The 27,301-nt window shown below is 49.7% G+C and overlaps 2 protein-coding genes across 2 annotated transcripts in view; one reads left to right on the forward strand and one right to left on the reverse strand.

The window, feature by feature from the left end:
* Positions 1–399: 399 nt before the first annotated feature.
* LOC121164761 (keratinocyte-associated protein 3-like) lies at positions 400–1,809 on the forward strand. Its single transcript, XM_040992987.1, has 7 exons — positions 400–427; positions 559–743; positions 821–880; positions 1,006–1,194; positions 1,286–1,420; positions 1,499–1,611; positions 1,705–1,809. The coding sequence occupies exons 1-6, from the start codon at positions 400–402 to the stop codon at positions 1,604–1,606; spliced, it is 705 nt and encodes a 234-aa protein (XP_040848921.1). The 3' UTR covers positions 1,607–1,611; positions 1,705–1,809.
* An 81-nt stretch (positions 1,810–1,890) lies between these two features.
* LOC121164760 (intraflagellar transport protein 172 homolog) overlaps positions 1,891–27,301 on the reverse strand; it is a 36,910-nt gene continuing 11,499 nt past the window's right edge. Inside the window, exons 11-48 of the mRNA XM_040992986.1 lie at positions 26,931–27,092; positions 26,558–26,611; positions 26,217–26,320; positions 25,954–26,039; positions 22,632–22,744; positions 21,752–21,919; positions 19,907–20,043; positions 19,592–19,699; positions 18,116–18,200; positions 17,763–17,855; positions 17,199–17,276; positions 16,749–16,997; positions 16,565–16,643; positions 16,223–16,343; positions 15,530–15,674; positions 14,990–15,079; positions 14,341–14,438; positions 14,076–14,211; positions 13,882–13,998; positions 13,385–13,527; positions 12,580–12,673; positions 12,387–12,451; positions 12,033–12,213; positions 11,725–11,834; positions 11,519–11,648; positions 6,085–6,183; positions 5,824–5,933; positions 5,648–5,711; positions 5,443–5,529; positions 5,058–5,174; positions 4,488–4,598; positions 3,947–4,066; positions 3,317–3,412; positions 3,028–3,087; positions 2,848–2,946; positions 2,510–2,663; positions 2,228–2,319; positions 1,891–2,034 (exon numbers count right to left, since the gene is read on the reverse strand). Coding sequence (XP_040848920.1) covers positions 1,945–2,034; positions 2,228–2,319; positions 2,510–2,663; positions 2,848–2,946; positions 3,028–3,087; positions 3,317–3,412; positions 3,947–4,066; positions 4,488–4,598; positions 5,058–5,174; positions 5,443–5,529; positions 5,648–5,711; positions 5,824–5,933; positions 6,085–6,183; positions 11,519–11,648; positions 11,725–11,834; positions 12,033–12,213; positions 12,387–12,451; positions 12,580–12,673; positions 13,385–13,527; positions 13,882–13,998; positions 14,076–14,211; positions 14,341–14,438; positions 14,990–15,079; positions 15,530–15,674; positions 16,223–16,343; positions 16,565–16,643; positions 16,749–16,997; positions 17,199–17,276; positions 17,763–17,855; positions 18,116–18,200; positions 19,592–19,699; positions 19,907–20,043; positions 21,752–21,919; positions 22,632–22,744; positions 25,954–26,039; positions 26,217–26,320; positions 26,558–26,611; positions 26,931–27,092 — 4,245 coding nt within the window. The 3' untranslated portion in view covers positions 1,891–1,944. The remainder of the gene's footprint in view (positions 2,035–2,227; positions 2,320–2,509; positions 2,664–2,847; positions 2,947–3,027; positions 3,088–3,316; positions 3,413–3,946; positions 4,067–4,487; positions 4,599–5,057; positions 5,175–5,442; positions 5,530–5,647; positions 5,712–5,823; positions 5,934–6,084; positions 6,184–11,518; positions 11,649–11,724; positions 11,835–12,032; positions 12,214–12,386; positions 12,452–12,579; positions 12,674–13,384; positions 13,528–13,881; positions 13,999–14,075; positions 14,212–14,340; positions 14,439–14,989; positions 15,080–15,529; positions 15,675–16,222; positions 16,344–16,564; positions 16,644–16,748; positions 16,998–17,198; positions 17,277–17,762; positions 17,856–18,115; positions 18,201–19,591; positions 19,700–19,906; positions 20,044–21,751; positions 21,920–22,631; positions 22,745–25,953; positions 26,040–26,216; positions 26,321–26,557; positions 26,612–26,930; positions 27,093–27,301) is intronic.

Raw genomic sequence — 27,301 nt, forward strand, 5'->3', positions numbered from 1 at the left:
TGTGATGTGTGGGAGTGTAGCGTGAGGTGTATGGGGGTATGAATGTGCAGGCAGTGTGTGTGAGGTGTGCATGTGGGGTGTATGATGTATGGGGGTGTAGTGTGAGGTATGTGGAGGTGTGGTGTGTGTATGGGGGGAGTACTGCATGCTGGAGGTGTTCGTGGGGTGTGTGCACACGCGCCCCGGGCCCGCCAGGGGGAGCCGGCGGCCGGCGGGGGTTGGGTCCTGGTTGGCCTGGGCGGGCCGAGCCGCGGGGCGGAGGGCCTCAGGTGGCCTGGGCGGGCCGAGCCGCGGGGCGGAGGGCCTCAGGTGGCCTGGGCGGGCCGAGCCGCGGGGCGGAGGGCGGCGCCAGGGCCCAGGTAGATTGCCGGGGCCGTCGGCGCGGGGCGGCGGGGCGGGATGCGGGCCTGCGGCGTCTGCACTTTCGGTAACTTTCTCCTCCTTCCCCTGCCAGTGCGGGTGCCCGGCGCACGGCCCACGCTCTGCCCGGCGCCTCGAGCCGGGGCCGCTGGCGCCCAAGCGCCAGGCTCAGGCCTGCCCTTTCCCGGTGCTTTGCAGACGCCGCCCGGGGGCCCCGGCGGTTGATGCGCGTGGGCCTCGCGCTGATCCTGGTGGGCCACGTGAACCTGCTGCTGGGAGCCGTGCTGCATGGCACCGTCCTGCGGCACGTGGCCAATCCGCACGGAGCCGTGACGCCCGAGTATACCACCGCCAATATCATCTCCGTGGGTTCGGGGCTGCTGGTGAGCGCACGGATGGGCGGGCGGGAGGGCGCGCGCGCCGGGAACCCAGCAGGCCACAGGCTTGGTGTCTTTCACAGAGTGTTTCCGTGGGACTTGTGGCCCTCTTGACTTCCAAGAACCTTCTTCGCCCGCCATTGGTGAGAGAGGGGGCTACTGAGAAACGGGGCTGGAGAGGGCGGCAAGAGGAGCCTCACAGGGAGAAATGGAGGCGTGTAGTCCTTGAGATTAAGCCAGGTCCAAGCTGCTCTTCCGTCCCTGCCAGCACTGGGCCCTGCTGGCGCTCGCGCTGGTGAACCTGCTCGTGTCTGCCGCCTGCTCCTTGGGTCTCCTCCTGGCCGTGGCGCTCACAGTGGCCAATGGTGGCAGTCGGCTTCTGGCTGACTGCCACCGGCTACCGCAGGACCAGGGCTCTGGATACTCTGACTGCCCGTTTGACCCCACGAGAATCTATGTGAGTGTGGTTCTCTTTACTCCTGCTTGTAGCCCGCAGACGCATGCTCTGCTGGGCCCTCTGAGCCCCTTTCTTCCCTCTGGCCTTCCAGGACACAGCCTTGGCCCTCTGGATTCCTTCCTTGTTTATGTCTGCAGCAGAGGCTGCCCTCTCTGGCTACTGCTGCGTGGCTGCACTCACCCTGCGTGGAGTGGGGCCCTGCAGGAAGGAGGAGCTCCAGGGCCAGGTGAGGCGGGGTGGCCTGGCCGGAAGGGCAGGGATCAGCAATTCAGGGCCCCAGGGCTGACTCTGCCCTCTTCTGCAGCTGGAGGAACTGATGGAGCTTGAACCGCCCAAGTGTAAGAGGCAAGAAAACGTGCAGCTCCTGGATGGCGGGTTGGAGAGGCCGGTGTCACAGAAAAGCTGGGTCTAGGGCAGGTGAGGGTGGGCAGCAGGGGCTGGGCTGAGGGGGCTGGGGAGGCAGTGGGGTCAGCTGCGCTGACCTGGTTGGTTCTTGCCTCTGTGAACCAGGTGCTGTCCCAAGATCCAGTCAGTCCACAAGGGCTCTTTCTACTGAGCATGGGGTTCTCAACCCAGGGCGACACAAACCATAGCAATAAAAGAGCTTTTCTTCTCTTTGGTTGGTATGATTCCTTGTGGAGCAAGCGGCACTGTGCGGCAGTGGGGGCACTGACCAAAGCGTACAAGTGGTCTCAGTTACTTACAAAACTTTAATGGGGCAGAGACCCTGGCTGTTCTCTGTTCCAGCGTTCACTGGAAGGAAAAACTGGTGCTGGGTAGCCCTCCGCACCACTGGCTGATGAACTTGAGCACATCCTGGCACACGGAGCTGTGGGAGGTCTGTGAACAAACGGACAGAACACTAATGCTGAGGACATGGCTGACCCCAAGACAGTCGGCACCACCCCAGTGTTCCAGCAGAGGAGCTCAGAGCTGGCATCAGCCTTCTTAGCAATCCCACCCACCCTCTGGGGCGCTTTTCCCTTTCATTGCTTCTCTGCTTTCCCTCACCCTTCAAGCCTCCCTCTCTAACCTTAATGGCCATGAGGAACTTATTCCAGTTGTCCTTATTGGCAGCCTTCCCTGGCCGCTTAAATTCAATTTTGTTCCTCAGGATGGGGTATCCTGTGGGGGAAGGAGAAAAAGGATGAGCTGAGGTTTGAGAGACCGAGGGGACAGAATGAAGGGGAGACCAGGGAGAGGGAGAGTAGGATGGTCCCATCTTTTGCATCCACAGTAAAATGGTTTCTTTATCTTCCTGTAGTCCCCTCCCTCCCACCTGCCTTGGGATATGGGGTACTGTGGGGGCCCATACCTGTGATGAGGCAGGGCAATGCCTGGACCCCGGTGCTTGCTGCCACCAGGGAGGCCTCGTAGGCCCCTCGCTCATCATGAGGTAGAACCTGCTCCAGTCGCTGGTCCATTGAGACGGTGAGCACCCAGTCTCGAACCTCTTCTCTCTGGGCCTCCTGGGAAGGGCAGGGAGAGATGAGTGGGGATTGTGGAATGGGCTTTGCTAAACCCTTGTTCTATTTTCAGCCTTGGTCATGTGTGATCTCTGGGGACACAATCCCAGCCTTACACTGCGATGCCCTCCCCCTCAATGCACTCACGCTGGGGTGGCCTTCCCCGTGGCCAATCCTGTGCCCTTACCGGTACGTGCTGTTTGGCTGGGAGTGGCACCTCAAAAGGAATGTCCGTATCTTGGAAATCCGAGTGATCAAGGGCATCCAGAGTCCCTTCATCAATGGCCTGTGGCCAAGTGGGTAACTATGAGACAGACGCAGTGTGACACCACACCTACCAACTCCTGGGCACAGCCTTTCTACTCACATCCGTTAGATCCAGAAAGCGGTTGAGGAAGATGAATGCCATGTTCTCCCAACCAACCGCCTGTAAGTAGAGAGAAGGCCTAGGTGGGTCTGAGTGAGCTGGGCTTGGGCCTGCTTCTCAGGGATGTGGGGTAAGGGTGGGGAATCCTGGAGGATGGAGAACTGTATCCCCGGACACGGTCAAGCCTGCAGCTCTCAGCTTTGCTGGACATGTGCAGAGAGACAGTCTCTATTTTCTAGCTTCTAACTTCCCTAACATGTTGGCCCCACCCTTCCTGGTCCTGGCGCACCTTGGCAGCAGTGCCCGCTTCGTAGAAGGCCTTGTCTGCAGGTAGTAGCTGAGTGTGACGTAAAAGTGAAACCGAAAGCCTGGCAGCCACTGTTTCCTGGGGATTGAAGAGGAAGGGTTATGATGCTTTCGCCACAATGCGTGAGCTACCTGACTCAGAGGCCCAGAACCAGGAACTCCAGTCAGTACTGCCCCGAGGTACACCGCCATTCTGTGTCATAGGCTTTTTTTTTTTTTTTGGTTAAATATGCACAAGAGAACTGGGCTTAGATTATTTCTAAGGTTCTTCCCATTTCTAGAATTCTGCTTTCCAAGCACATGAATTTACAATAAAACAATGAACAAGCAAGAAGTGAGTGCATGTTATAAATAGAGATGAATAAAGAGATCAAAGGACTTGAAATGTTTACACAATGAAGTGGGAGCTGTGTGTGTGGGCACAGCCCCAAGGTCAAATTGGTACAGAAAGAAAAACCTCTGCTCAGGGGTCAAAGATTGATTAGAAGAGCAGCTGGAAGAGAGGCAGGGAGCTTCCAGAGCCCAAGCCTGGGGATCTAGAATTTGAATCCATCCAATTTCACACATCTGAAGTCACGCCTCATGACTACTCCTCACCCCCTCCATGTCTCACCAGCTGTTTGACGCTCTGGGCTGCAGAGCGAGTGGCGTAATAGTGGGCAATCAGCAGCATGGTCTCAAACTCCTCGTGGGCTGGAGAGTTGGCCTCACTAGACTTCACAAGATTTTCACACTAGGGAAGGAGAGCATGGGACCAGTGCTGTAGTAGGTTAAGTTCCCAAGTGCAACACCAGCATTCCCATATGGGCACTGTTCCACTTCCAATCCAGCTCCCTGCTGATGTGCCTGGGAAGGCAATAGAGGCTGGCCCTTGCGCTGCTGTGGAAGACCCAGGTGGCATTCTTGGGCTTCTGGCTGGTGCTTTTCCTAGCCCCAGTCTTTGCTGCCCTGTGGGCGAGTGAACCAATAGACAGGAGACCTCTTTTCCTCCTGCCCCTTGACAGGCCTCTCTGTGGCCACTTTCTAGGTGAGGGAGGCTCTTGGCCACAGGGAGGTAAGATGCGCCCAAGGGGAAAGGGTCTGGAGCATGGAAGAGGCTGGCCTGGGGCAGACAGAGCGGCCCTTCCACCCTGCGGCCACACTGGCTGCCTCACCAGGTTGAAGAGGACGTCCCTCAGGTCAGCCCAGCAGTGATAGGCCTCGGCACAGTTGGTCCCTGGGGAGCTCACGATATCGGCAAAGATCCTTTTGTAGATGTTGAAGTTCTAGAGGTTGGGGGAAGCATATCTGAGTGAGAAAGCCACGACTGGGGGACATAATCAGTGAAGCAGTGCCAGAGGGAGGAGAGATGGGCTCTGATGTGTGCGTGTGTGCAGGTGAGCCTGTGCCAATGACAGTGAAAAGAATGGAGCAAGAAAGTCACTATAACTTTTTGCAGGTGTGAGCTGCTGCTTGAAAGCCCTGAGGCCCAGCATTCGTGGGCCTTGAGTCTGTAGGAGGGAGGCAGGAGGCCCTGGAGGTTCATGTGGGATTCTGCCCTGAAACACTGGCTAAGCTGGGGGTCATGGGGTGGGGTGGGATGGTCCATGGCTCTCTCCAGAGGCTGTACTCTACAGAAAAGGCTGGCATGGGGACTCTGGGCTGAAGACAGTTCCTGAGGGGCTGGGGGCTCTGAGAAGAGGCAAGTCCTGGAGGCACTAGTCACCCCAGGAGAGGGCTGGTACCTGTGGGTTAGCAGGGGCTCCATGCTGTACATAGAGGGCCAGGGCCTGGGCATAACCGCCCTCTCGGATCAGGTGGGTTGCATACAAAGCCACATACTTGTGCAGAATCTTGTAGTTCTGTTGGCAGGGTAGAGGAAAAGCATGGGCCAGGCTGGGATCAGCAGGGTCAGGCAGGGAGCAGACTGGGGTGATCTGAGTCCAGAGGTTTGTTTAAGAAGCAAAGGGCAGATGTAAACCTTTGACCCACTTTCGGGGTGTGCAGGTCTGAGCGTTCTGAGGCTGATGTGGGAGTAGCTTGGGTTTGGGCTTTGGGAGAGGCAAGACACATGCACTTGGGTTGGAGAGAGAAAGGGAAGGAGCAGGGACAGGAAGGGGCGAGTGGCACCTGCTTGGTGGCTGTTTCGATGCACTTGTCCCACTGGCCCTGCTCCACATACAGGTCCAAAGCAGCCACCACATCCACACCCACAAGCTGTGGATCAGAGGAAAACACTAAGTTCAGGGACAAGGACGATGATACGGGAGGGACGGGAGGCAGTGGTGAGGGGCCCTGCTGGCTGCAGCCTGTCTGGAGCCTCTGCCTGTCTCACCGAGTCCACTTTGCCTTGGTTCTTGAGGAACTCCTTATAGTGCTGGTCCACGTAGTCCTCATACCTGTGGAGATGGATTGGTGTCTAACTGCACGGTTTTTGCCACTGTGGGTATATCCTCCCCATCTGCGCAAGTGAAAGAAGCTATCCCAGCAACAAGGAGGGCGAGAGTTTACCGTGGGTCTAACTCCTTGGCCACACGCTTGGCCTTGTTCCACTCCTCGCCCTCCATGAACGCATCGATGGCTTCTTTGATGAGGTCCAGGTTCAGATAGAGCTCTGCAGCCTGCACAAGGGGGAGTTAGGCGGGACCTGGCCTCCTCCACTGCTGGTTTCTCGCTGCACCTGCCTGGAGGCCCAGTGTGCCAGGGGTGTCACTGCTCTACCCTGTTGTGCCTGGGGAATCTGTTTATCCACAGTCTTGCCACGCTACTTACTGCACTGTGCTTTCCAATTCCAATCAGTTGGGGTCCAACAGCCCGAACCACTTCCAGGCTGCGCTGAGGAGGCAGAAACTTGATGGCGAGTTCAGCTGCCTGCATGGTTGAACAAAAAATGGCCATGAGGGACCTCAGCCTGATTAACAACAAATATTTTCCTCCCACATGCCAACTTTCCTGCTGCACTCCTTTCTCTTCCCCTGTGCCCTCCTCAACAAAGCTTGGTTCCTGCCATGTCAGAGTCTGTAGCTGGCCATTGGTGGACCTAACCTGTAAATTCCTATCGGCATCTCTTTTGGACACTTGGCTGTCTGAGGTTACTGCATTTGGTCCTGCCACTTTTGGAAAACTGGTTTCTCAGGTTCTTTGTTACAGATAAAATCTTGATAGGGCAAATGTAAGGAACTCCTAGAATGAAGAGTCTAGGAGAGTAAGCAGTTATTTTCCTCCCACCCTCTTCTAGACATTGAACTGGAAAGACTTGGTATGAAAAAGTGGGGCCAACAGCCCTGCATGGAAGCCTAGTGGCTAAAGTCCTCGCCCTGTATGTGCAGGGATCCCATATGGGTACCGGTTTGTATCCTGGCTGCTCCACTTCCAATCCAACTCCCTGCTAATGTGCTGGGAAAGCAGTGGAGGATGGCTCAAGTGGTTGGGCCACTATACCCACATAGGAGACCTGGATGAGGCTCCTGACTCCTGGCTTTGGACTGGTCCAGCTCTGGATGTTGTGGCCATTTAAGGAGTGAATCAGCAGATAAGATTTTTTTCTCTGTTGTTGCTCCTTCTCTCTGTAACTTTGCCTTTCAAATATTTTTTTTTTTTTAATTTTTATTGGAAAGTCAGATACACAGAGAGGAGGAGAGACAGAAAGGAAGATCTTCTGTCCAATGATTTACTCTCCAAATGGCTGCAATGGCTGGAGCTGAGCCAATCCAAAGCTGGGAGCCAGGAGCTTCTTTCCAGGTCTCCCATGCGGGTGCAGGGTCCCAAAGCTTTGGGCCGTCCTCAACTGCTTTCCCAGGCCACAGGCAGGGAGCTGGAAGGGAAGCAGGGCTGCTGGGATTAGAACCGGCGCCCATATGGGATCCCGGGCGTGCAAGGTGAGGACTTTAGCCGCTATACTATTGCTCTGGGCCCTCAAACAAAAATTCTTTTTATAAAGAAGTAAAACATTTATTATTGAACATTTTAATTTACTTTCATTTGGAAGACAGAAAGGGGCCTGCCATTTGCTGGTTTATTTCCACAATGTCCACAAGAGCTAAGAGGCCAGAAGTCAGTTGGGGTCTCCCACGTGAGTGGCTGGGGCCCGAGTACTTGAGGCTCCACTGGCTGTCTCCAAGATGCACATGAGCAGGAAGCAAAAGCAGAAGTGGAGCCAGAAGACATTGGGGACAATGATGGGGGAAGTAAGTGGCCCAAATAGCATCTTTGGGTTTTTTTTTTAAGATTTATTTTTATTTAACTGTTCCATTACTCAATTGCTAATATATGCCTTGTTAGAGTTATAAACCTGTTTGCATTACCTAAAATTCATGAAGTTAAGTAAAATCTCGCTTGAATATTATAAACTGCTAAATATAAATATGAAAAAAAAAGATTTGAGACAGCTGAATAATACCCTACAACCATTTTAAGGTTTACAGCAGTTGATTATGTATAAACTAAAATTGAGATGTTAATGAAGTAATTACAGAATTTGGTTAAGAACGTCCATTTTCTAACACAATGGTCATTCAGTAGCATGTTAATTAATTTCATGATGTTGTACATTTCCATTTTTGTTCCTGTTGTTGATTTTGTATTGTGGCTTTTCATTTAAGGGGATGAAAAGTAGATATTCTCCCATCTCTACTTTGAGATTAAAGATGGATTCCCAATGAAACTGTTATAGTTATCTTAAAAATAAAATGCCGGACTCTGGGCCTGGCAGCGTGGCCTAGTGGCTAAAGTCTTCTTGAATGCACCGGGATCTCATATGGGCGCCAGTTCTAATCCCGGCAGCCCCGCTTCCCATCCAGCTCCCTGCTTGTGGCCTGGGAAAGCAGTCGAGGACGGCCCAAAGCTTTGGGACCCTGCACCCGCATGGGAGACCTGGAAAGAAGTTCCTGGCTCCTGGCTTTGGATTGGCACAGCACCAGCCGTTGCGCTCACTTGGGGAGTGAATCATCGGACGGAAGGTCTTCCTCTCTGTCTCTCCTCCTCTCTGTATATCTGATTTTGTAATAAAAATAAATAAATCTTTAAAAAAAATGCTGGACTCTGCATGGTCTATGCCCGCAATTATGGAATTATGACTGTTTATGAACTATGTTATAGTAATAATACAGAGGAAATTAATATGGGGGGAGGGCTTGGGAGGGGTTAAGGGAAATCCCAGAGCCTATGGAACTGTGTCATAAAATAAAATAGTAATAAAAATAAATATCTATTTTTATTTGAGAGGCAGATTTATAGAGGGAGAAGGAGAGGCAGAAAGAGAGAGAGTCAGGAAGTTCATGAGGCCTCTGATGTGTCTCACTCTGGATCCTTGCTACTGCTCTGGGCTCTACTTGACGATGCCTTCCTCAGCTTGGTCGGAGGAAGGCTCCCAGTGACAGGAGGACAGGCACGCTGAGCCCGGGGGGGAGTTGCCATGTAAAGAAAGGGAAGCAGTACTCCCCTACTCTTGCCTTCACCTGACTATGTCAGCCCCGCTTTCTCCATCCTCCCTTCTAATTTCTGGGAGCTACTCAACTTGTAAGAACTCCACTGTGGTCCCGGTACAGTAGCCTAGTGGCTAAAGTCCTCGTCTTGCATGTGCTAGGATCCCATATGAGCACCGGTTCTAATCCCGGCGGCTTTGCTTCCCATCCAGCTCCCTGCTTGTGGCCTGGGAAAGCAGTTGAGGACAGCCCAAGGCCTTGGGATTCTGCACCCACATGGGAGACCCAGAAGAGCTCCAGTCTTCTTGCTCTGGATTGGCCCAGCCCTTGTCCTTGTGGCCACTTGGGGATCAACGGATGGAAGATCTTCCTCTCTGTCTTTCCTTCTCTCTGTATATCTGACTCCCCCCCACCCCCCCAAAAAAAAGAACCCCATTGCACTGTGGCACAGTGTGTTAAGTCATTGCTTGGGGCACCTGTGCCTCACACAGACAAACCAGTTCTACTTCCAGATCCTCCACTTCTGACCCAGCTTCCTGCTAATGCACCTTGTGAGGCTGCAGATGATGGCTCAAATATTTGGATCCTTGCCATGTACAACAGAGACTAGGATAGAATTTCCCGTTCCTCCCTGTTGCAAGTACTTAGCAAGTGAACCAAAAGATAGAAAACCTCTCTAATATGTTGCCACTCTACCTTTTAAAAAGATGAAAATAAATAAATATGGGCTGATACTGTGGCCCAGTGGGTTAAAGCTGCAGCGTGTCAACACTGGCATCCCACAGTGCTGATGAGGCCTGGCTGTTCTTCTTCCAGTCTGTCTGCTAACGTGCCTGGGAAAGCAGTGAAAGATAATCCAAGTACTTGGGCCATTCTGCCCATATGGGAGACTAAAGAGTCCCTGGCATGGCTAGCACAGACCTGGCTATTGTGGCCATTTGTGGAGAAAACCAGCAGAAAGGTCTCCCCATCTCTCTTTTTCCCTATTACTCTGCCTTTCAGATAAATAAATAAAAATAAAAGATAAATTTTGTAAAAATTAAAATTATAAGGCCTGGGGCTGATGCATTGGCTCAACTAGCTAATCCTCCACCTGTCAAGCATGCTGTCCCATATAAGTGCTGGTTCATGTCCCAGTTGCTCCACTTCCCATCCAGCTCCCTGCTTGTGGCCTGGGAAAGCAACAGAGAATGACCCAAAGCCTTGGGACCCTGCACCCATGTGGGAGACCCAGAAGCAGCTCCTAGCTCCTGGTTTTGGACTGGCTTAGCTCTGGTCATTGTGGCCACCTAGAAATTGAATCAGTGAATGGAAGATGTTTCTCTTTACCTCTCCTTTTTCTGTAAATCTGTCTTTCCAATAAAAATAAACAAGTCTTAAAATAAAATTTATAAGGCCTAAGAAACGTAAGGGAAATTTTGCAAGCACATCATCAAATCAATACTTCAACCCAACATTTTGTGGGACAGTCTTTAAGCCAGCCTTAGAAGTCTCTAAACCACAATAACTATATATTAAAAAAAAATTATTCAATTATTTGAAAGGCAGTATTACACAGAGGAGGAGAGACAGAGGAAAGACCTTCCATCCAGTTTCACTCTCAAATGGCCACAAGGACAAGGGCTGGGTCAGGCTAAGCCAGGAGCCTCAAGTTGGATCTCCTATGTGAGTTCAAGGGTCCAAGCACAGGCCATATTTTACTGACTTCCCAGCCACTTTAGCAGGGAGTTGGATAGGAGGTGGAGCAGCCAGGACGCAACCCAGTGCCCATATGGAATGCTGGAGTCATAGGTGGCGGCTTTACCTGCTGTATCAGAATGCTGGCCCTCTATCGTACTCTATCAGAAGTGCATTATGTAAACTAAACTACACATTTTGATTTTAAAAATATGACAATGTGGTTATATAAATATATGTGATCATTTTTATATGTTAACTTGACTGGGCTATGTGGTATCCAGATATTTGATCAAGCATTATTTTGGATGTTTCTGTGAGGGTGTTTTGGATAAATTTAGCATTGAAATCAGTGGGTAGGAAGGCCCACTGCCCATCCCACTCCCAGAATGTGGAAGGACCTTCTCCCATTCAACAGAACAGAAAGACTGCCTTTTCCTGAGTGAGACAGCGTTCCCCTCACCTGACTGACTGTAGCCTAGGACACCGGCTTTTTCCCATGCATGGGCTCCTTCTGGGTCTCAATGTTATGGCCATTACACAGAACCTACATGGGGCTGCCGCGATCTCCAGCTTGCCAACTCACCCTGCAGATCTCAGCACTCGTCCATCTTCATAATTATGTAAGCCAATTCCCTGTTATCAATTTCTCTCTCTCTCTCTGTATATATATATATATATATATATATATAGTCTTCAAAGGGTTTGTGGAAAACGAGAATTATAAAAAATTATGCATGGATTTTTTTTCCTCCAAATGTATTTCTTCATTTGGATATCCAAAGAGATCTCCCACCTGCTGGTTCACTCCAGAGATGCCCACAATAGCCCCTCATTGGGGCTGAAGCTGGGAGCCTGAATCCTAACCCAGGTCTCCCATGTGTTATGGAAGGGCTCCAGTGAATCAAGCCATGATCCGTTGTCCTGTTTTCATAACCTTCCCAAGTTCTGGCTCTAACCTAAGAGGGCCCTTGACAGCCACCTGCTATTTGATTGAAAGCAACAGACAGGAGGAAAAGATGATGTGGGAGAAAGCCAAGTATGACAGCAGGGAGGGCCGGGGCTGGCCTGCAGAGGGGAGAGAGAGCAAGGCCCCACGGCCTCACCTTCATCCAGCACTTCTCCACCAGGCTGCTGCTCCCAGACTCACGCACTTTGAGGTAGCAGTCAACAGCACGGCTGTACTCTCCGGCCTGCTCCCACTGCCGGGCCTGCTCCACAAACCCCTCCACGCTCCTGTGTGGATCAGGGCTTTTAGCACGACCTCTCCTGGGCACATCTTGGGGACCACCCCAGCCCTCAGGCTCCATACCTGGCCCCCTTCTTGGTAGCTTCCCGCTCATACTCCTCTTGCAGGGCCTCCAGCTGGCCAGGCATGTAGTCCTTGCAGATGCGCAGTGCGTCGCTCCACAAGCCAGCTTCCTGCTCAGGTTCCCGGGAGTCAGAGGGGCAAAAGTAGGCAGCCTGGCTCCCTGCTGCCTCTCAGCTACTCCAGGCCACCGACTCCTGGGTCTTCCTTCCTCTTGCCTCACCGACTAACCCAATTGCTCAGTTCCCGGGGTCGGCTTTGCCCTCATTCTCGCCCTCAATCTCCCTCAGGGTCTCCAATTCAGTACCCACCTTGTAATAATTGAGGGCCAGGCCAGGTCTCTGGGCCCGAAGCAGTAGCCCTTCTGCTTTCTGAAAGTCCTTCTCCTCCAAGGCTCCCCGGGCCTGACCCACAAGCACCTCAGCGACACTGTCAGGGTCATGGGCTTCGGCCACACGCTGAGCTGCTTCCCAGTCCTGGTTATGGACAAACCTGCCCCGGTGTGGGGATGCAGGATAAGCTGAATTAGAGGACCGTGGCACAAATAGTGAGAGGCAGAGAACCGTGGCATGAAGGAGTGCAGGACTGATGGGTAGCAGGCAGACCAGGAAGACTGGGAGTTGTGACTGGGAGGGAAGGATGGAGGAGCTCACAGGGTGACTCACATGAGCACTGCTTCCTTGGGTTTGCCAGCTCTGATGAACTCGGCTTCAGCCTCTTCAAATTTACCCTATAGGCGGAGAAAGGCAGCCAAGCAGCATGAAAAGGAGAGTGGCCACTTGGGATCCTGCAGGGCAGCAGCAGGCTAGGGGATAGATCAGCAGGGCTTTGTTCCTGGGGTCCAAGTCCTATCTGTACCTCATCCTCCAGGTACATAGCGTATCGGAGATGGATCTCGGGAGTTTTGTGCTTGACGGCCAGCCGAGCAAGTTCAAAGGCAAATTCAAAGGAGCTGGAATGAGAGGTGCAAATAAAGTCTGCTTATTTGGTATTTCCTTGAACGAGAGTTAAAGAGAATCAGAATGCAAGAAAAAAAAAAAAAAAGAAAGAAAAAAGAAAAAAAGAGCAGGACCTGAGGTGCATAAAAGGGACAGAATGAAAGCAACAGATATAAAATGTTAGAAGCACAGAGAGAAATGTAAGGGAAGTCAGGCACACTGCAGCCCAGGGATGGTGACTTCAGCCACAGGTGTCACTCAGGATGCAGAGACACCTGAGGCAGCCGTAACGCCAACCAGTCTTGGAGACGGAAGCCTGAGCCTTGCCACCCTGGCTGATGGGGAAGGAGGCTCCCATGCCACCTTCTGGGCTCCAGCCAGGTCAGCAGGAATCCTGCCTCCCTGAGTCTTCTTTAGTCACCCGGTTCTACCCCTGGCCTTTGTAACGATTGCTTAAGAAAAGTTCTTTCCAAGATTCAGGGTGAGGTTTCTGTTAGTGCAGTCTCAGCTTTAAAAGCTGGCCCTGAGGCAGGCGTCTGGCTGAGCAGTTAAGAGCCTGTGTGGGGATGCCTTCATCTCCGGCCCCAGTGCCCAGGTACCCCACTGATTCTCACCGCCCCCTAGTGTCCTTCCAAGCCTCCCCTTGGGTTTTGGGGCTGTTTCTTTTTCGGTTCAACATGAATTTCCTTCCTTGTGTGGGCACTCTGGCTGGGCAGGGGCCTCACCAGTTGTCAGCAGCATGGTCGATAGCAGCCTCCAGGAGTCCGAGCTTGTTGAGCAGTCGCACAGCAGCCTTCCCCCCAAGGCTCTTGGCCCACAGGTAGGCCACATGCTTGTGGGCGCTGGCTCCACCATGAGCCTTGGCCACCTGGAAAACAAGGCCGCTCCTGAATCGTCCAGTGCAGAGCTGCCCCCAACTCCCTTCGGCTTTCCTGACCTGACCTCTGACAAGAATCGGGAACTTACTCTAAATCAGTGGGAGAGGGCTGCATTTCACAGAGCCTTTCAACTTAGTTTGCGAAATTGCTCAGGGCCCAGAAAAAACTTCTGAAGTTCTGAGGGAAAGCTTGTGTGTGTAGGGGTGGACATGTCTCTTGTCTTCCTGACATTTTCAAACATACTGTGGCCAGTTTAGAATTAAGTCACCTGAAACTGGGGAGGAGGGAAGGATATACCCCCTCCTGACCGTACAGGCCAAGTGTAACAAAGACTCCTCCCTCACCTGGTAGGCCTCTTCCCAGAGCCCGCTGGATCGATACATGTTCACAGTTGCCTTCCACTCCTGGGCCTCGAGGTAGTGGTATTCAGCTTCCTGCAGCCGGCCTTCAGCCTCCAGCTCCTGCAGGATGGCGGGTCAGGATGCATGAGCTGAACTCTAAGTGGGCCAGGGATGGGCGGGCCAGAGGAAGGCCTCACCTTGCCCAGGTGGAGGTGAGTGTCGCTGAGGAGATCTGGGTGGTGCTTGCCCACCAAGCGGATCATATCATCATAGAGCTTGTGCTTTTTGAACATGGTGATGGCGAGGTCAGGCTCATCCACTGTCACGTAGAGCCTGCCAATGGGAAAGACACTTGGGGCTCCTTTGACCCAGATCCCTGCCGTCTCTTCCTTCTGGCCAGGGGACATCTCACACATATCCTCAGACTCCATCTGTCCTTCTGGTCCCGAGGCCCCAGCTCACCTTTCAGCCTCACGGTATTTGCCCTGCTTCTCCATTTCCTGGGCTTGGGTGATGTACAGCACTGACACATCTTCTGGCCGCATGCACTTCATTGCCAGCTATGCACACACAGACCACCTGGGTCAGTCCTGTGGGGGTGGGCAGGGCTCCCAGGGAAACTGCCTGCTCAGGTCCTCTCAATGTTCCTGATCACACTATCCTGGTCACCTTGGGAATCCCGAGTCTGGAAGGAGTTAGGGAAGAACTTCATCCTGCCTTGGCAGAAAGGGGGTATGACACCTTGTGCTGGACCACATGTGCACATGGTCATACTCTACCCACCCCCTGGCTGTGTAATTAGGGATGAGGACAAAGTCATCAGCATGACAGACGCTGCAGGGGTGGAAGTTCAGGTGCAATGGCTCCCGTCCCCTGGCTCCCAAACCCATCTCACCTGTTTTGCTCAGAACCACAGGCTTGGGAAAAGGGGCCTCCTCTCATCCCTCCCTTTCCCCATGCTGAGGGATGACAGGGGCCCACACTGGACTCTGCTACAGTTTCCCAGTGTTCAGGGAAGCTGGTGATGGGGGCACAAAGTCAGGGATCAAGGAACAAGGCACCGTGGACCCTCAGGCCGAGTGCTCTGGTTGGGAAGCTTCTTGTCACCTACCTTGTGCGCTTGTTCCCAGCGGCCAGCCTGTGTGTACATGTCAATAGCATCCTTGGTTCGGTCGCCCTTTATATAGAGTTCTTCAGCAATCTGTGGTTGGTGGGGGTGGGGGAGAGCAAGGGATCAGGGGGACAGAGCCAGGTGCCTGGGGGAGGCATCCGTGGAATCACCTTTAGGGAGAAGATAAGCTGAGGATGGATGTCTCACACCTCTGGCTGAATAACAGCCCTTCCCCAAACAGTATGAGGATAACACAGTGGACCTGCCAAAGGTCTTGTTTCTGCCCTACTGTGCCTATGCTGGGTTATTCCTGAAGAATCACTTGTGCTGGATGATGCAGAAGAGTGCCGGAAGCTCAGTTTCTCTGTTGGGGGTGGTGGTCTATGCCCATGCCAGAATGACATGGAAGAATAGAGCACTTTCTTCTCCTGCCAGGTGGTGGTCCTGCCTGGGCCCTGGGCGAGTTGTTTCCTGTCTTGGGTCCCCTCTTGTCAGCCTGCACTGCACCTTTTTATGCTGCATAAAGGGACCCCTGCTCACCTCATATTCCTGCAGAGATGCATAGTGCTGGGCCACACGAGGATAGTATTTGCACGCGGTGTTCCGGTCCTGTAAATCCAATATATAAATGGCCTTCTTCCACTGGCGGGCGCCCAGGGCAGCCTCAATTGCCTTAATGGAGCACCTGGCATTGTTGGGGAAGATATACATATGTATGAGGGATGAGGCAGATGGATAGAAGTAAAAAGATGGACCCTTACAATACACTTCAACCTTGTTTTTTTTTTTTAATATTTTACTACTTTTTTAATTTGGAAGGCAGAATTACAGAGAGGATTTACAGAGATTACAGAGAGGAGTGATAGAGAGAGAGAGAGAGAGAGAAAGATCCGATCCACAATTTCATTTTCCAAATGATTGTTAATGGCCAAAGCTGAGTCAATCTGAAGCCAGTAGCTTCTTCTGGGTCTCCCACATGAGTGCAGGGGACCAAGAACTTTAATCATCTTCCACTGCTTTTCCAAGCCATAAGCAGGGAGCTGGATCAGAAGTGGAGTAGCTGGGAGCCGGACAAGAGTCCACATGAGATGCCAGCACCACAGGTGGCCTAGCCTAATATGCCACCACACCAACTCCTCAACCTGTATATTGGAGCTTCTTCCACTCTCCTTCCTTAGCCCACTACCTTTCACCTCTTACTCAGTTCTGCCTGGTGTCATTGTGCCACCCTACCTGGCTTCAATGTAGTGATTGATGGCTGCATCAAGTTGCTTCTGCTGTACCAGGTGGTCCCCCCAGGCTTCCTCCAGTCGCACTACCTCTGCTGGGAAGGCCAGCCGGGCAAGCTCGACGGCTGCCAGGGATACAGAAAGTACTCAGCTCAGACTTTTGGGGATGGGGCCCAGGACAGGTGGGACAGGGAAATGGAGCATGAAGAAAGGGTGAGGGACAGAGGCTTTGAAGAAGTGAAGTGAGCCGGCCTGAACCAATCATCCAAAGAGGAGCTGGGAGGCTGGCAGCTGGGCAGCCACAGCAACCAAGGACAGTAGTGGGCAGTGGGTGGGTGGCTGGTACCTTTCACAAATGCATTGCCTTTACAGTAGCACTCGAGGGCTCGCTTGGGGTTTCGGATCTTCTCAAAGAGATCGCCTGCCTGTGGACACAGACCACATGATAGTAACACCCTGACAACATGCAGAATCAAATGCCAGTGGTAATAGGAAGAGACCACCAGCCGTTATGGACAGGTCAGCCCTACCCTTTCATAGAGCTCCCCCTTGATAAGGGCAGTGGTGATGCGCTCCACCAGCTCCGTGTTGGCCAGCAGTTCCTCTCGGGTCAGCACCAGCCGAGCAGCTTTGGCAGGGAGCCCAGCTTTGAGGTAGAGGCTGATGGCCGCGAGCCCGTCCCCTTGGCTCTCCTGAAGTTCTCCTGCCCGCTCTTCTTGTTTTGTGTCCATCAGCCACTGGTAGTAGCCCCGGCGCAACTTCTCCAAGGCAGGGTGCCCCTGCACATGCATAGAGGAGAACCAACAGTCATATCCCTCTCTTCCTGCCCTGCTTCCCATGCTGTTCCCATCCCTCTGGCACAGGTCTCAGGCTCCAGCTCCAACCCAGTTCTGGTTTCTAGGGGCCTCCTTGACAACAGGAAGTTTCTGGAATTTGCGGAATCAAATTCTGACCTGAGGAGGAGGAGACAAAACTAGTACCTTGGCCTCGGCCACAGCAATACACTCATCCCAACGGTGGAGTTCTTGGTACATGGCCATGGCCTCCTCGATGGCGTTCTGGGGGAACAAGGCAGAGGAAAGGGGCCCCTTAGGAATATAAGAGCATTTGACATCCTTAAGCCCTCCCTTACCTGGCTGGGATGCTGCACCAGAAGTCCAAGAGTCTCATGTCTTCCTTTCCACATAGCAAAAGTAGATTTATTGTGAAACTAAAAGACTCCTAAGCCTCAGGGTTGTTTGCACAAAAGGCCCTTCTAAGGCGAATTCTCTTAAAAGAGAGATCCTTAAATTATATAAGTTTTGGGCAATGAAAGGGTCTGGAGTAAGGGGAAGATTGTAGACTGAAAGAAAGAAACAATTGAAGGCCAAAGGAGGAAGTCTGCCGAGATAAAGTACTGACTGATGCAAGACGAGGAAATGAAGGAGAGAAGTCAACTACACATACCTGTCTTTCAAGGGTTTGGAAGATTCCCTATATTGTTGGGGATGGCGTGGGCCTTTTCCTGCAGATCCCTTCCCCCTCACGTCCTTCTTCCCTGTTACCTGTTCCAAGAAGATCATTTCTGCTAGTTTGTAGTTCTTCTCCAGCATGGCCAGCCGTGCTCGGACCTGATAGAAGTCCGTTCCCTCTCCACCCTGCAGGCCGAAAGGAGACACCCTGTCTGTGTAGGCTGAGACAGGGAGGCCAGAAGGACGCCCTGGCTGGCTAGGAAGACTAATGAGCCTTTGAGTCCTGGGATTTCACAATCAGGTCCAGAAATGGGTCACTCAAAGTCAGAGCTGGGGTGGGCAAGGCACAAGAAACTAGGGATGGTTGGGAGATGCAGGAGGCATGGGGTAGAATGCTAACAGATCTCAGCTTGGGAGACTGAGTAAGTTGGGGAGATGATACTTGCATATTCTCGGGACACTTGATCTGCAATCTCATTAGTCTCGTGCAGGAAGCGAGCTTTTGCCACGTGGCCCAATGCAGAAAAACACCTACAGCACAGGAGCAATAACATTAAGAGCGACAGTACTAGAGGGTCATCACTGAGTCATTGAGAGTTAGCTGTTATGTGCCAGGTATTGTCACTGGAGACACAAAAGGAAGTGATGAAGATGAGGGTCTTGCTCTCGGGGGAATGGCTAATGGACACACATCATGAAGCAGTTACAGACAATCTGAGATGCTGAAAAAATGAAATTGTGTGATACTGCAGACAGAGAAGCCTTCACCGAGGAGATGACCTGAGTTGAAACGAGCCATGGCACACAGGGAAAGTCAAAGTGGACAGAAGAAACAGCCAATGCAGATGTCCAATGGCAAGAATGAGCCTGGCTGGCCTGAAGAGCCAAAAAGATGTCACGTGTGGCTCAAGGCCAACTAACATGTGGTAGGTGACTGGTAGGAGAAGGAAACAGAGACCAAATCTTGTTGATAGGACCTCAGGTCATGGCAAGCAGGTTGGATTCCATGCGAGGTGCAACAGCAAGCTACTGGAAAATTCCAAGAATGATACAATCTGAGTTTTTAAATAATGTCTTCATCTGCTGTAGAATGAATGGCTTGTAGGACATGAGAACAGTATCAGTGAGAGGAATGCAAGAGCTCTGTGGTGCTGCAGGTGGAAGACATAGGGGTGCGTGCTAGGGTCAAGACATGTGAGCTGGGCCAAATGAAGACAAAATCCTTGGGAGTGATTGACTGTCTACTTGTGGCAGGTTTGGGGAAGAAGGATCAAGGATGACTCCCAGCCAACACAGTTGCAGGTGGCACTTGCTGAGCACTTCGAGGATGGCAAGTATGGATCACTCAAAGTCAGAGCTGGGGTGGGCAAGGTACAAGAAACTAGAGATCATTGGGAGACCCAGGTGGCATGGGGTCGAATGCTAACAGAGATCTCAGCTTGGGAGTGAGTCGGGGGGAGCTCACTGCACACATTCTCTCCCTCCTTTCCTTCCACTTGACAAAGCAATACTACTATCATTCCCATTTTACAAAGAGGAAAAAAAAAAAAAAGAAAACATGCTTTGGAAAGATTAAGTGACTTTTGTAAAGTTACACAAGTAAGTCACTCTAGCCAAACTTTGAACTCAAGGAGGCTGAAGTTTCATGTTTTGGCCTGTTGGCTAGATTACTACAACTGCACCTGTCACATACACATCAAAGCAGGGAGTGAAGAGTGTTGGGGTTAAGCAGGCTCCCAGCAGAACAGGTCATTGTGAGAAGCACAGTAGGAGACAGACCCTTGCGACCTGGGGTGGGAGTGTTTGGAAGCACTGTGGATGGGCTCTAGTGCATGTACTGGCACTTAGAAGGGAACGGGCACCTTAATACCAGGCAAGAACAGCCCCCAGGCAGCTACCCTTCCCTTCCACCGTTGCCTCACCTCTCAGCAATGTGGAGCTGCTTTGCCTCTAGTGCCAGTTTACTCAAGGTTTTCCACATGGCCTCTGTTTCTGGGGTCATTTCCAGTGTCTCCAGAAAGGCTGTTGCCCTGGAAAGGGAGTGAGGGCAAGCTCCTGAGAACACAGGAATGGAGGGGCAGGGTGGAGAGCGAGGGGACGGCCCGAGGTCTGCTCTATGCTTCTAAGCCCCTCCCTGGGTACCCAGGGCCCGGAATAGAGGAGGGTCAGTGCTACAGCCTGTTCTGGGTCCTCCTCTTGGTTGCCAGCTCTCCCACCACCAGCTGCCAGCCTCTCACCGGGTGTAGTTGCCGTCATCAATGGCAGTTCCAAACTCGATTAGGCCCTCATCCAGTGTGTAGGCCACGGTGGTCACACCTTCCGACACCATCACTTCCGTCTTTCCCCCGCCCCGCTCCAGACCTATGACATCACCCTGCAAAAATGTATCCCCACCAGCTCACACAGATTCCAGGTTAGTATTTTCATGGAAACAACTGTACAAAAGATCCACCTGCACCCAGCCCCAGCATTCAAACACAGAGGAATTTAGGCCCTTCTTTCCCTGACATTTGGTTTCTCTGCAGCAGATAACAACACTTTTATCTACAATAATATCCTGGGGGTAAAGTATATTCATTGCCACAACAACAGCAATGCCTAGAGGCCAGGTAACACTGTATGACAATGCTTCTGTTTTTGTTTTTAAGATTTATTTATTTTTAAACACAGGGATGGGGGGGGTGGCAAGTGATGTCTACTGTGTCACTTCCCAAATGTTGCAAATATTAAAAGTGGTAGCTACCACAGTGGATATTTAGCCGAACAGCCAAGATACCTGTACCCCACAGCTCTGAGTCTGACTGTCAGCCCTGGCCCTCCTACTCTAGCCTCCTGTTGGTGCAGACCCTGAGAGACAGTGATGATGGCTCAAGTAATTGGCTTCCTGCCACCCATGTAGGAGACCTGGGTTGAGTCCTGGCTCCTGGCTTCGGCCTGGTCCAGATGTTTTGTGCTCTTCTGGGGATTGAACCAATAGATATTACTGTCAAATTTTCATGATAAAAAAAATTATTAGATGGGTTGGCATTATGATGTAGCAGACAAAGCCACTGCCAGTGATACTGGCATTGCATGTGGGCACTGGTTCGTATTTTGGCTGATCCACTTTCAATCTAGCTCTTGCTAATGACCTGGAAAAAGCAGAACAAGATGACCCACGTGCTTGGATGCCTACCACCCACGAGCTACACCCAGAAGATGCTCCTGGCTGCTAACTTCAGCCAGACCTAGTGATAGCTGTTGCAGTCATCTGGGCAGTGAACCAGGAGATGAAAGATACTCTGTTTCTCTCTCTCTCTATTTAACTTTGACTTTCAAAATAAATGAACAAAACTTGGAGGGAAAAAAGGATAAAACTAAAACACTGAACAACAAAGGCAAAGAGGATACGATCAAAGTTAAAACCTTATTATACTATCTGCAAGGGAAGCAGGGTGAGAGGCTGATGAAGATGTTTAAAAATTTAAATGTACATGATATCTTCAAAAGTAAATGTCACAGAAATATGATGTATAACTCTCTAACCAAACAAACAAACAAACAAAAGATGTTTTTTAAGAAGACAAAACAAGCTGATTTTTGACTCAGTCTAAAATAACCAAGAAAGGAGGAGAAGAAATGACAAAGAAGGGACAAAAACAAAGCATCAAGTGCTCTGTCCACACTCGTAACCTGGCTCAAGGGCCTGTCTTTCTCCTGTTTTCACAGACTACTCCCACCTCTGGGCAGACCCCTGAGTGTGTAAATGGCTTAACCGGAAAGTGGTTGTGAAAGCTTTACAACACAGAAGCAGGTAGGGGCTGGCCCAGATCACTCCTCCTGGCAGGGACCCTCCCATTTGAAGAGCTCCAATTTAGGATCTAATGAATTCCCAGCATCACCAAAACCAGAAATCCAAACTCCAGGGGTGTAATATAATGTGAGGAGTCTGAACAAGGATGGTAGGGAAGAGTCTGTCTCTCACCAGCTCCATCAGAGATGGTGAATGTGAGGCAGAGAAGATACAGCTACTTCCGGCATTTCATTGGGGCCCCAGTTTATCAGCTCAGCACCATGTCTGAGGTCCTGGGCTGTCCACTCACCCTGATAGAAGACATGGTGACCCGCTCAGGTGCCTCAATGTTGTACCATACACACAAATTGTTACGGTTCTGAGCTACCAGCACATCACTTCCAGGGACCCACTGCACATAGGAGCAGAAGTTGAGGATCATGGTCTTTGAGCAGCTTTCAATATCGTACAGGTGCAACTGAAAGAGGCAGAGAGCACAGTCAGAATGGGATATAGATTTGTCTTCTGGTTCTGAGCACTTTGTCTAAAGGTGAAATGACCCACAGTGTCAGCTCCATGTAGAATCTCAAAGCTCACTGACCTGTGACCCTTGGAATTAATGTGTTGATTTGGCAAATCCTGAGTGTGGCCAAACAAGAGATAACCAAAAGAGTGAAGACATCCAGGTAATTTAAGTAAAGGTCAGACTTCTATTCTTAAAGACTCTAGGCCAGCTTGCATTACAAAAGTAAGGCCATCAAATACATTAGATTATCTGATAATTTGTGATGTAGCTTTCACTGAAATGAAGAATCCCCGACCTTCTCTTTGGCCCCAAGGCTGGACTCCTTGGCAATTTCATTTGGTGATGAGAATCACTATGGGGCTAAGGAGGAGACTATCATCACACACCTAATGCCAGGTGAGTGGAGCTGAAAAGGTGTGGACAGAGGAAGAGGAGGAGGAGGAGAGCAAGGCAAGGGAATTACATGAAGGCAAAGACTTTTGAACAGTTAAGAGAAACCAACTCTCATACTGCCCTCTTGACTCTGTTGCTGCAATAGTAGTCTCCTTAAGGGCGCGATACCAGATAGAATGTTGATTCTCCTGTACCATTCACCATGCTGATGGCAGTATGCCACAGCCTCTACAGGCCAGCTGAGACCTAAGACCCCAGTCAACCATCTTACACGAAGCTTCCGGTCTCTGAAGAGGAGCTTGTGCCCAGTCTCATTAAGTTCCAGCCAATCTACACGGCTTTCATGGCTGATGGTCCCGATGTTGTAGCCGCCAATCAGATCCACTGCAGAGTAAAGGATACAGAGTTAGGAGGAAGATTCCATATAATCATACACGAGGCATGAAGTAAACTAAAAAAAATCTCATGTTACAATCATATGTTTGGGGCTTTAAGAATGCTACTTCATTTCAGAGTGGGCCACTATGGAAAGCAAATGGTTGTTACAACATAATTTTGCCAGTATGCCTAAGAAACTGGACTTCTTGTAGTAGATGGTTTTATTTAACTCTGTAGTTAACTCCAAAGGTCCTATCCCATCAAGAAATGAGAGTTTGGGGTGGGTATTTAGTGTTGTAGTTAGCATGCTGCTTGGGATGCTCAGTAGCCCTGCTCCCAGTTTTAGAATACTGCTAATGTGCAACCAGGGAGGGAGGCAGCAGAGGATGGCTCAAGCGACTGGGTCCTTGAGGTGCCCTATGAGAGACCTGGGTTGAATTCCTGAGTTCCTGGCTTTTGGCTGGCCCAGCCCTGGCTATAGCAGGCATTTGGGGAGTGAGATCTCCCAGGGAATGGGCTATCTTAGTGTGTCTTTCTGGCTTTCTCTCTCTCTTACACACACACACAATTTTTTTTGTTGTTGTTGTTTTTAAAGAGATTGCTTCTCAGACTTGCATTGCCTCAAAGCAATCCCGAACAGGTCGTACCTATTGCTCATGAAGCCCTCTAGAGGGCAGTAGAGTGCACATTAAGGATGAGCCCATCTCAGCACACCTAGTCAAAGCTGATGAACCAAATGACCTTGACAATCACATTCTCTCTGGGGAGTTACACAAAAATTTTGAGTGCCTGTGGAATAAGAACACTTCAGGGTGAAAAGTGGGGAAGGCATTCAGACAGAAGTAGGAGAAATCTCTGACTAAAGTTAGGCTGGCCAATGCAGAGGATGAATGCTTTAGTTTGATCTCAATCCTGTAAAAAATGGAAGAGATGATCAGACTTAGACCACTCATGGTCGGCTGTGATGCTTTCAGCAGTCTCCTGATTAAAAACCTATTCACAACTCTTACTGACATACATTATTTACGAGAAAGGCAGAGCGACAGGAGGAGAGAGTGAGAGCAAGAAACAGGTTCAGTCCCTGAAGGACTGCAATGGCTAAGGCTGTGCCAGGAGCCCAGAAATTCATCTAAGTCTTCCATGTGAGTTGCAGGGGCCCAACTACTCTCTTTGAACTCTAAAATTATATATGGAATTATGGGTGCATGTATTTTTTCTGTGATATTTTATTAAACGCTCAAAAGGGTTGGTTGGTGACAAAAAAAAAATGGTTTAAGAAAAGTAGGTTGTCACTTTGTACACACTGAAAATGCGACCTATGCATCCTATTGACTTGTCTAGAGTTTCAGCACTCAAGCAGTGGGTGCCCGGCCCAGGAGTTGAGTCGCCCGAGCCCCCACGCTGCGGCACCTGGGCCCGACATGCGGCTCTGGCCTGGATTTCTGACTGCAGCTCCTGTTATCGTGCGTTACATTCCACCAGGTAGGTTCTCGCCACCGGGGGAGAGACTGGACTGAGTTCCTATCTCCCAACTCCAACCTGGTCATTGCCGACACCTGGGACATTTTTGTCTTCCCGTCTCTCAAATAAATAAATTATAATTTAAAAAACAGAATGTTCATGAGACGTAATACTATCTTACGAAAAGGCTCATGTTTATGGAAATTCGGTTTATAAGAGAAATGACATTATAAGTCAGTGGGTGAAGAATGGACTTTCAGTAACTGGCTAAACATATAGGGAAAAAAAAAGTCCCACAAAATTAGATCTCCACCCACATTATACATAAAAATAAATTCCAGGTGAAAAGCAAAATTTTAAAGCAAAAATGTTAAAGTACAGGAAGGAACAGGGAAGAATTTTAAAAATAAGACCACAAAAAATCAGAAACTTTTTAAAGTAACAAATGAAATACATTAAAATTTAAAATGTCTGAACATAAAAAGATGCCCAAAAGGAGAGAAGAGACAAAATATCTGTAATGCAAATAACTGTTAGAGTCCATGGATATATTTGCAAAGAACTTCATGTCAGTAACAGACAACTTGATTTTAAAATTGTGCTAAGGGACAGGAACTGGCAACTCACAGAAGAAGTAATCCAAATGGTCAATAAATTTAAAAAAAATGAAACTAATATGACATATTGTTTCAGATATAACAGTGAGCCAAATTCTGAAGCAGGCAATTTCAGGCACTGGAAAGGATGTCGCATAGTGGGAACTCTTAACTGCTGAGGAAGGTGCAAATTGGTCCAACCTCTTTGGAGAGCAATTTGGAAATTATTTAGCGAAGTTAAAGATATACTTCCTGTATGATTCAGCAGTTCCACTCTAAGTATAGACCTTAGAGAACTGAATCACTGTAATAGTAAAAAAAAAAAAAAAAAAAATGGCCACGAATAAGAGATGTTAGGATTTGACAGACCTGGGTATCGGTAAATAAATAATACCATCAGTATGAATAGCTAGTGTTTATTTATTAAGTATTTGGTATTTATAGGAAATTGCTTAAAGTCTTCTATGAGGCAGAAACTAGTTTTGTTTCTATTTTGTGGGTGAGGACGTTGAGAGACAAAAAGGTTATATAAGTTATCATCCATGATCGCACAGGCAGGAAGGAGAGAAGTGGATTGTTTGACCCGAGTCCCGTTCTTGGAGGTATCCTATACAGGCAGGCTAACCTCTGTACTTTTTAGAGAACCCTATGTCATTTTTTGTACTTTTAACTATGCTTGAAATGTTGCATGATAAAATTAAATGTCTATATATATATATCAGATAAAATTTACAAATTCAAACATTTGTGAGATGAAAATAGTCTTTGTCATCATAGTTATCAATGATAAACTTTACGAGAAAACAAGTCCCCTTCTAGTGCTAAGAGTCTATGACTTGATGAAGCCTAAACAAGAAAATTCATAAATTTGCTAATACTTCTTCTCTTCTATTCACAAGTTTTCACTCCGGGAACATATGCAAAGAACATACACAATGAATATGGACAGGTCTATATGGTATACACCAGCGGGACTGTAGCTAGAATTTAAGTATAGACCACACAATCTTGAACACTGCATGGTTTTACTCCTAAAATACAATTACATTTTACCTGTTATCTTCTCAGATTCCTGGGTTCCCCATCTAACATAACCTTGAGATACTGGAGTATAATACAAACATCTATTTTGCCATTAAAAGTAGAAGAGAGTCTTACCTATAGCAATAGTCTTAATATCAACAAGATAAGCCAATTTCTTGTTATCTTCCATTACTCGCTGACACCTCTCATTAATACGGACGCTGAAACACATGAAGGTTGAGGTAAGGCCAGATGGGCTGAAGTAGTCAAGAGATTTATCAAGGGCTCGAAAGTACCATATGGTTTGAGTTTTTTTGACTAACCTCAAGACATAGGATTTAGAAGTGAAAAAAGAACTACTCTGGGTTTGAAGGATTTGGAGATCTATGTGAGGTTACCTGATGAGGTGGGGGTTCATGAATTCAGTGCGTACCGAACCCAGGGTGTCATTACTCCCATATTCCACCAAGGTTAGCTCTCCAGCATTGAAGATCATGCATACCTGGGAAAGAATGAGATTGTCACATGGTAGGAAGGTGGCATGGAATAAAACAGCAGAGGGGAGTGATACTGGCAGTTCAAGGTGACTCCCACTTTTCTCCCAGTTTTGGTCCCCTACTTACTTCTTCCTCCCTCTGTCATTATCTGTTTACTCCCCATCTCCTGCCACTTGCCACCCTTCTGACACAAGAGCTAGAAAGAGGCTTATCACAGTAGTGCTGAATCAAGCTCTACTCACATTCTCATTTTCAAAGAAATATTTTTCATTGCCACCAGATCCCTGCCAGGCTACCTGTGGAAAGGAAGAAGACAGGAGAAACAATCCAGATGATTACCTCCTGGGAGACACATCAAGTGTGGGGAGGTTTCGTGCTGGTGCTATCTCAGATTGGGCCCTGGTCCCTATGGTTTTCAGAGATGGCATAGAAACAGTCCAACTATGCTATTTCCTACTCCAGGATTCTAAGCCTCCTGGGTCTTCTTTGCCAACACCAGGCACCCAACACCAGAACATCAGTGCTTCTTACTAAGATTTTATCCCTAGGGACCCTGGGCCATAGATGGGACAAGCCCAGGTGTCCTATCTCCTCTTCTTCAGTTTTGGTCCGTACCTCACTAAGGCGATTAGTGTTCAGGTCCCCCAGCAGCAACGTGTCTGATGTGTGGGCCACCAAGTAACGTTCCTTTCCAAGGATCTTCACCTCTTCCACTTCATAGCCATAGTGTGACTTGAGCACCACTCGTGTCCCCGATGATAGGTTCTTCACAATCACCTTGGGAAGGAACAAGTCTGAGTCCCTCTGGCTTCCCCAGGTCAAGAGAAGAGTGAATTTGCTATGTCCTTTGCCCATATTCATAGTGCTTACCAAAACCAGCATCTGGCTTCCCTTACCTGGGCTGTGATACTGTTAACAACAATGGGGCCTCAGGTTTAAACAGGGCTTCACTATTTATGAAACATTTCCATACATGACCTCTTTCA

This window comes from Ochotona curzoniae, unplaced genomic scaffold (assembly GCF_017591425.1).
Source record: "Ochotona curzoniae isolate NIBS_2020 unplaced genomic scaffold, NIBS_Ocur_1.0 contig_883, whole genome shotgun sequence".
Lineage (NCBI taxonomy): Eukaryota > Metazoa > Chordata > Mammalia > Lagomorpha > Ochotonidae > Ochotona > Ochotona curzoniae.

Bases quoted from the DNA above. Each gene is read 5' to 3' on its own strand.
- LOC121164761 (XM_040992987.1), top strand. From the start codon at position 400: ATGCGGGCCTGCGGCGTCTGCACTTTCG. The intron at 428-558 runs GTAACTTTCTCC...GGTGCTTTGCAG, and splicing joins CTGCGGCGTCTGCACTTTCG to ACGCCGCCCGGGGGCCCCGG. The intron at 744-820 runs GTGAGCGCACGG...TGTCTTTCACAG, and splicing joins CCGTGGGTTCGGGGCTGCTG to AGTGTTTCCGTGGGACTTGT.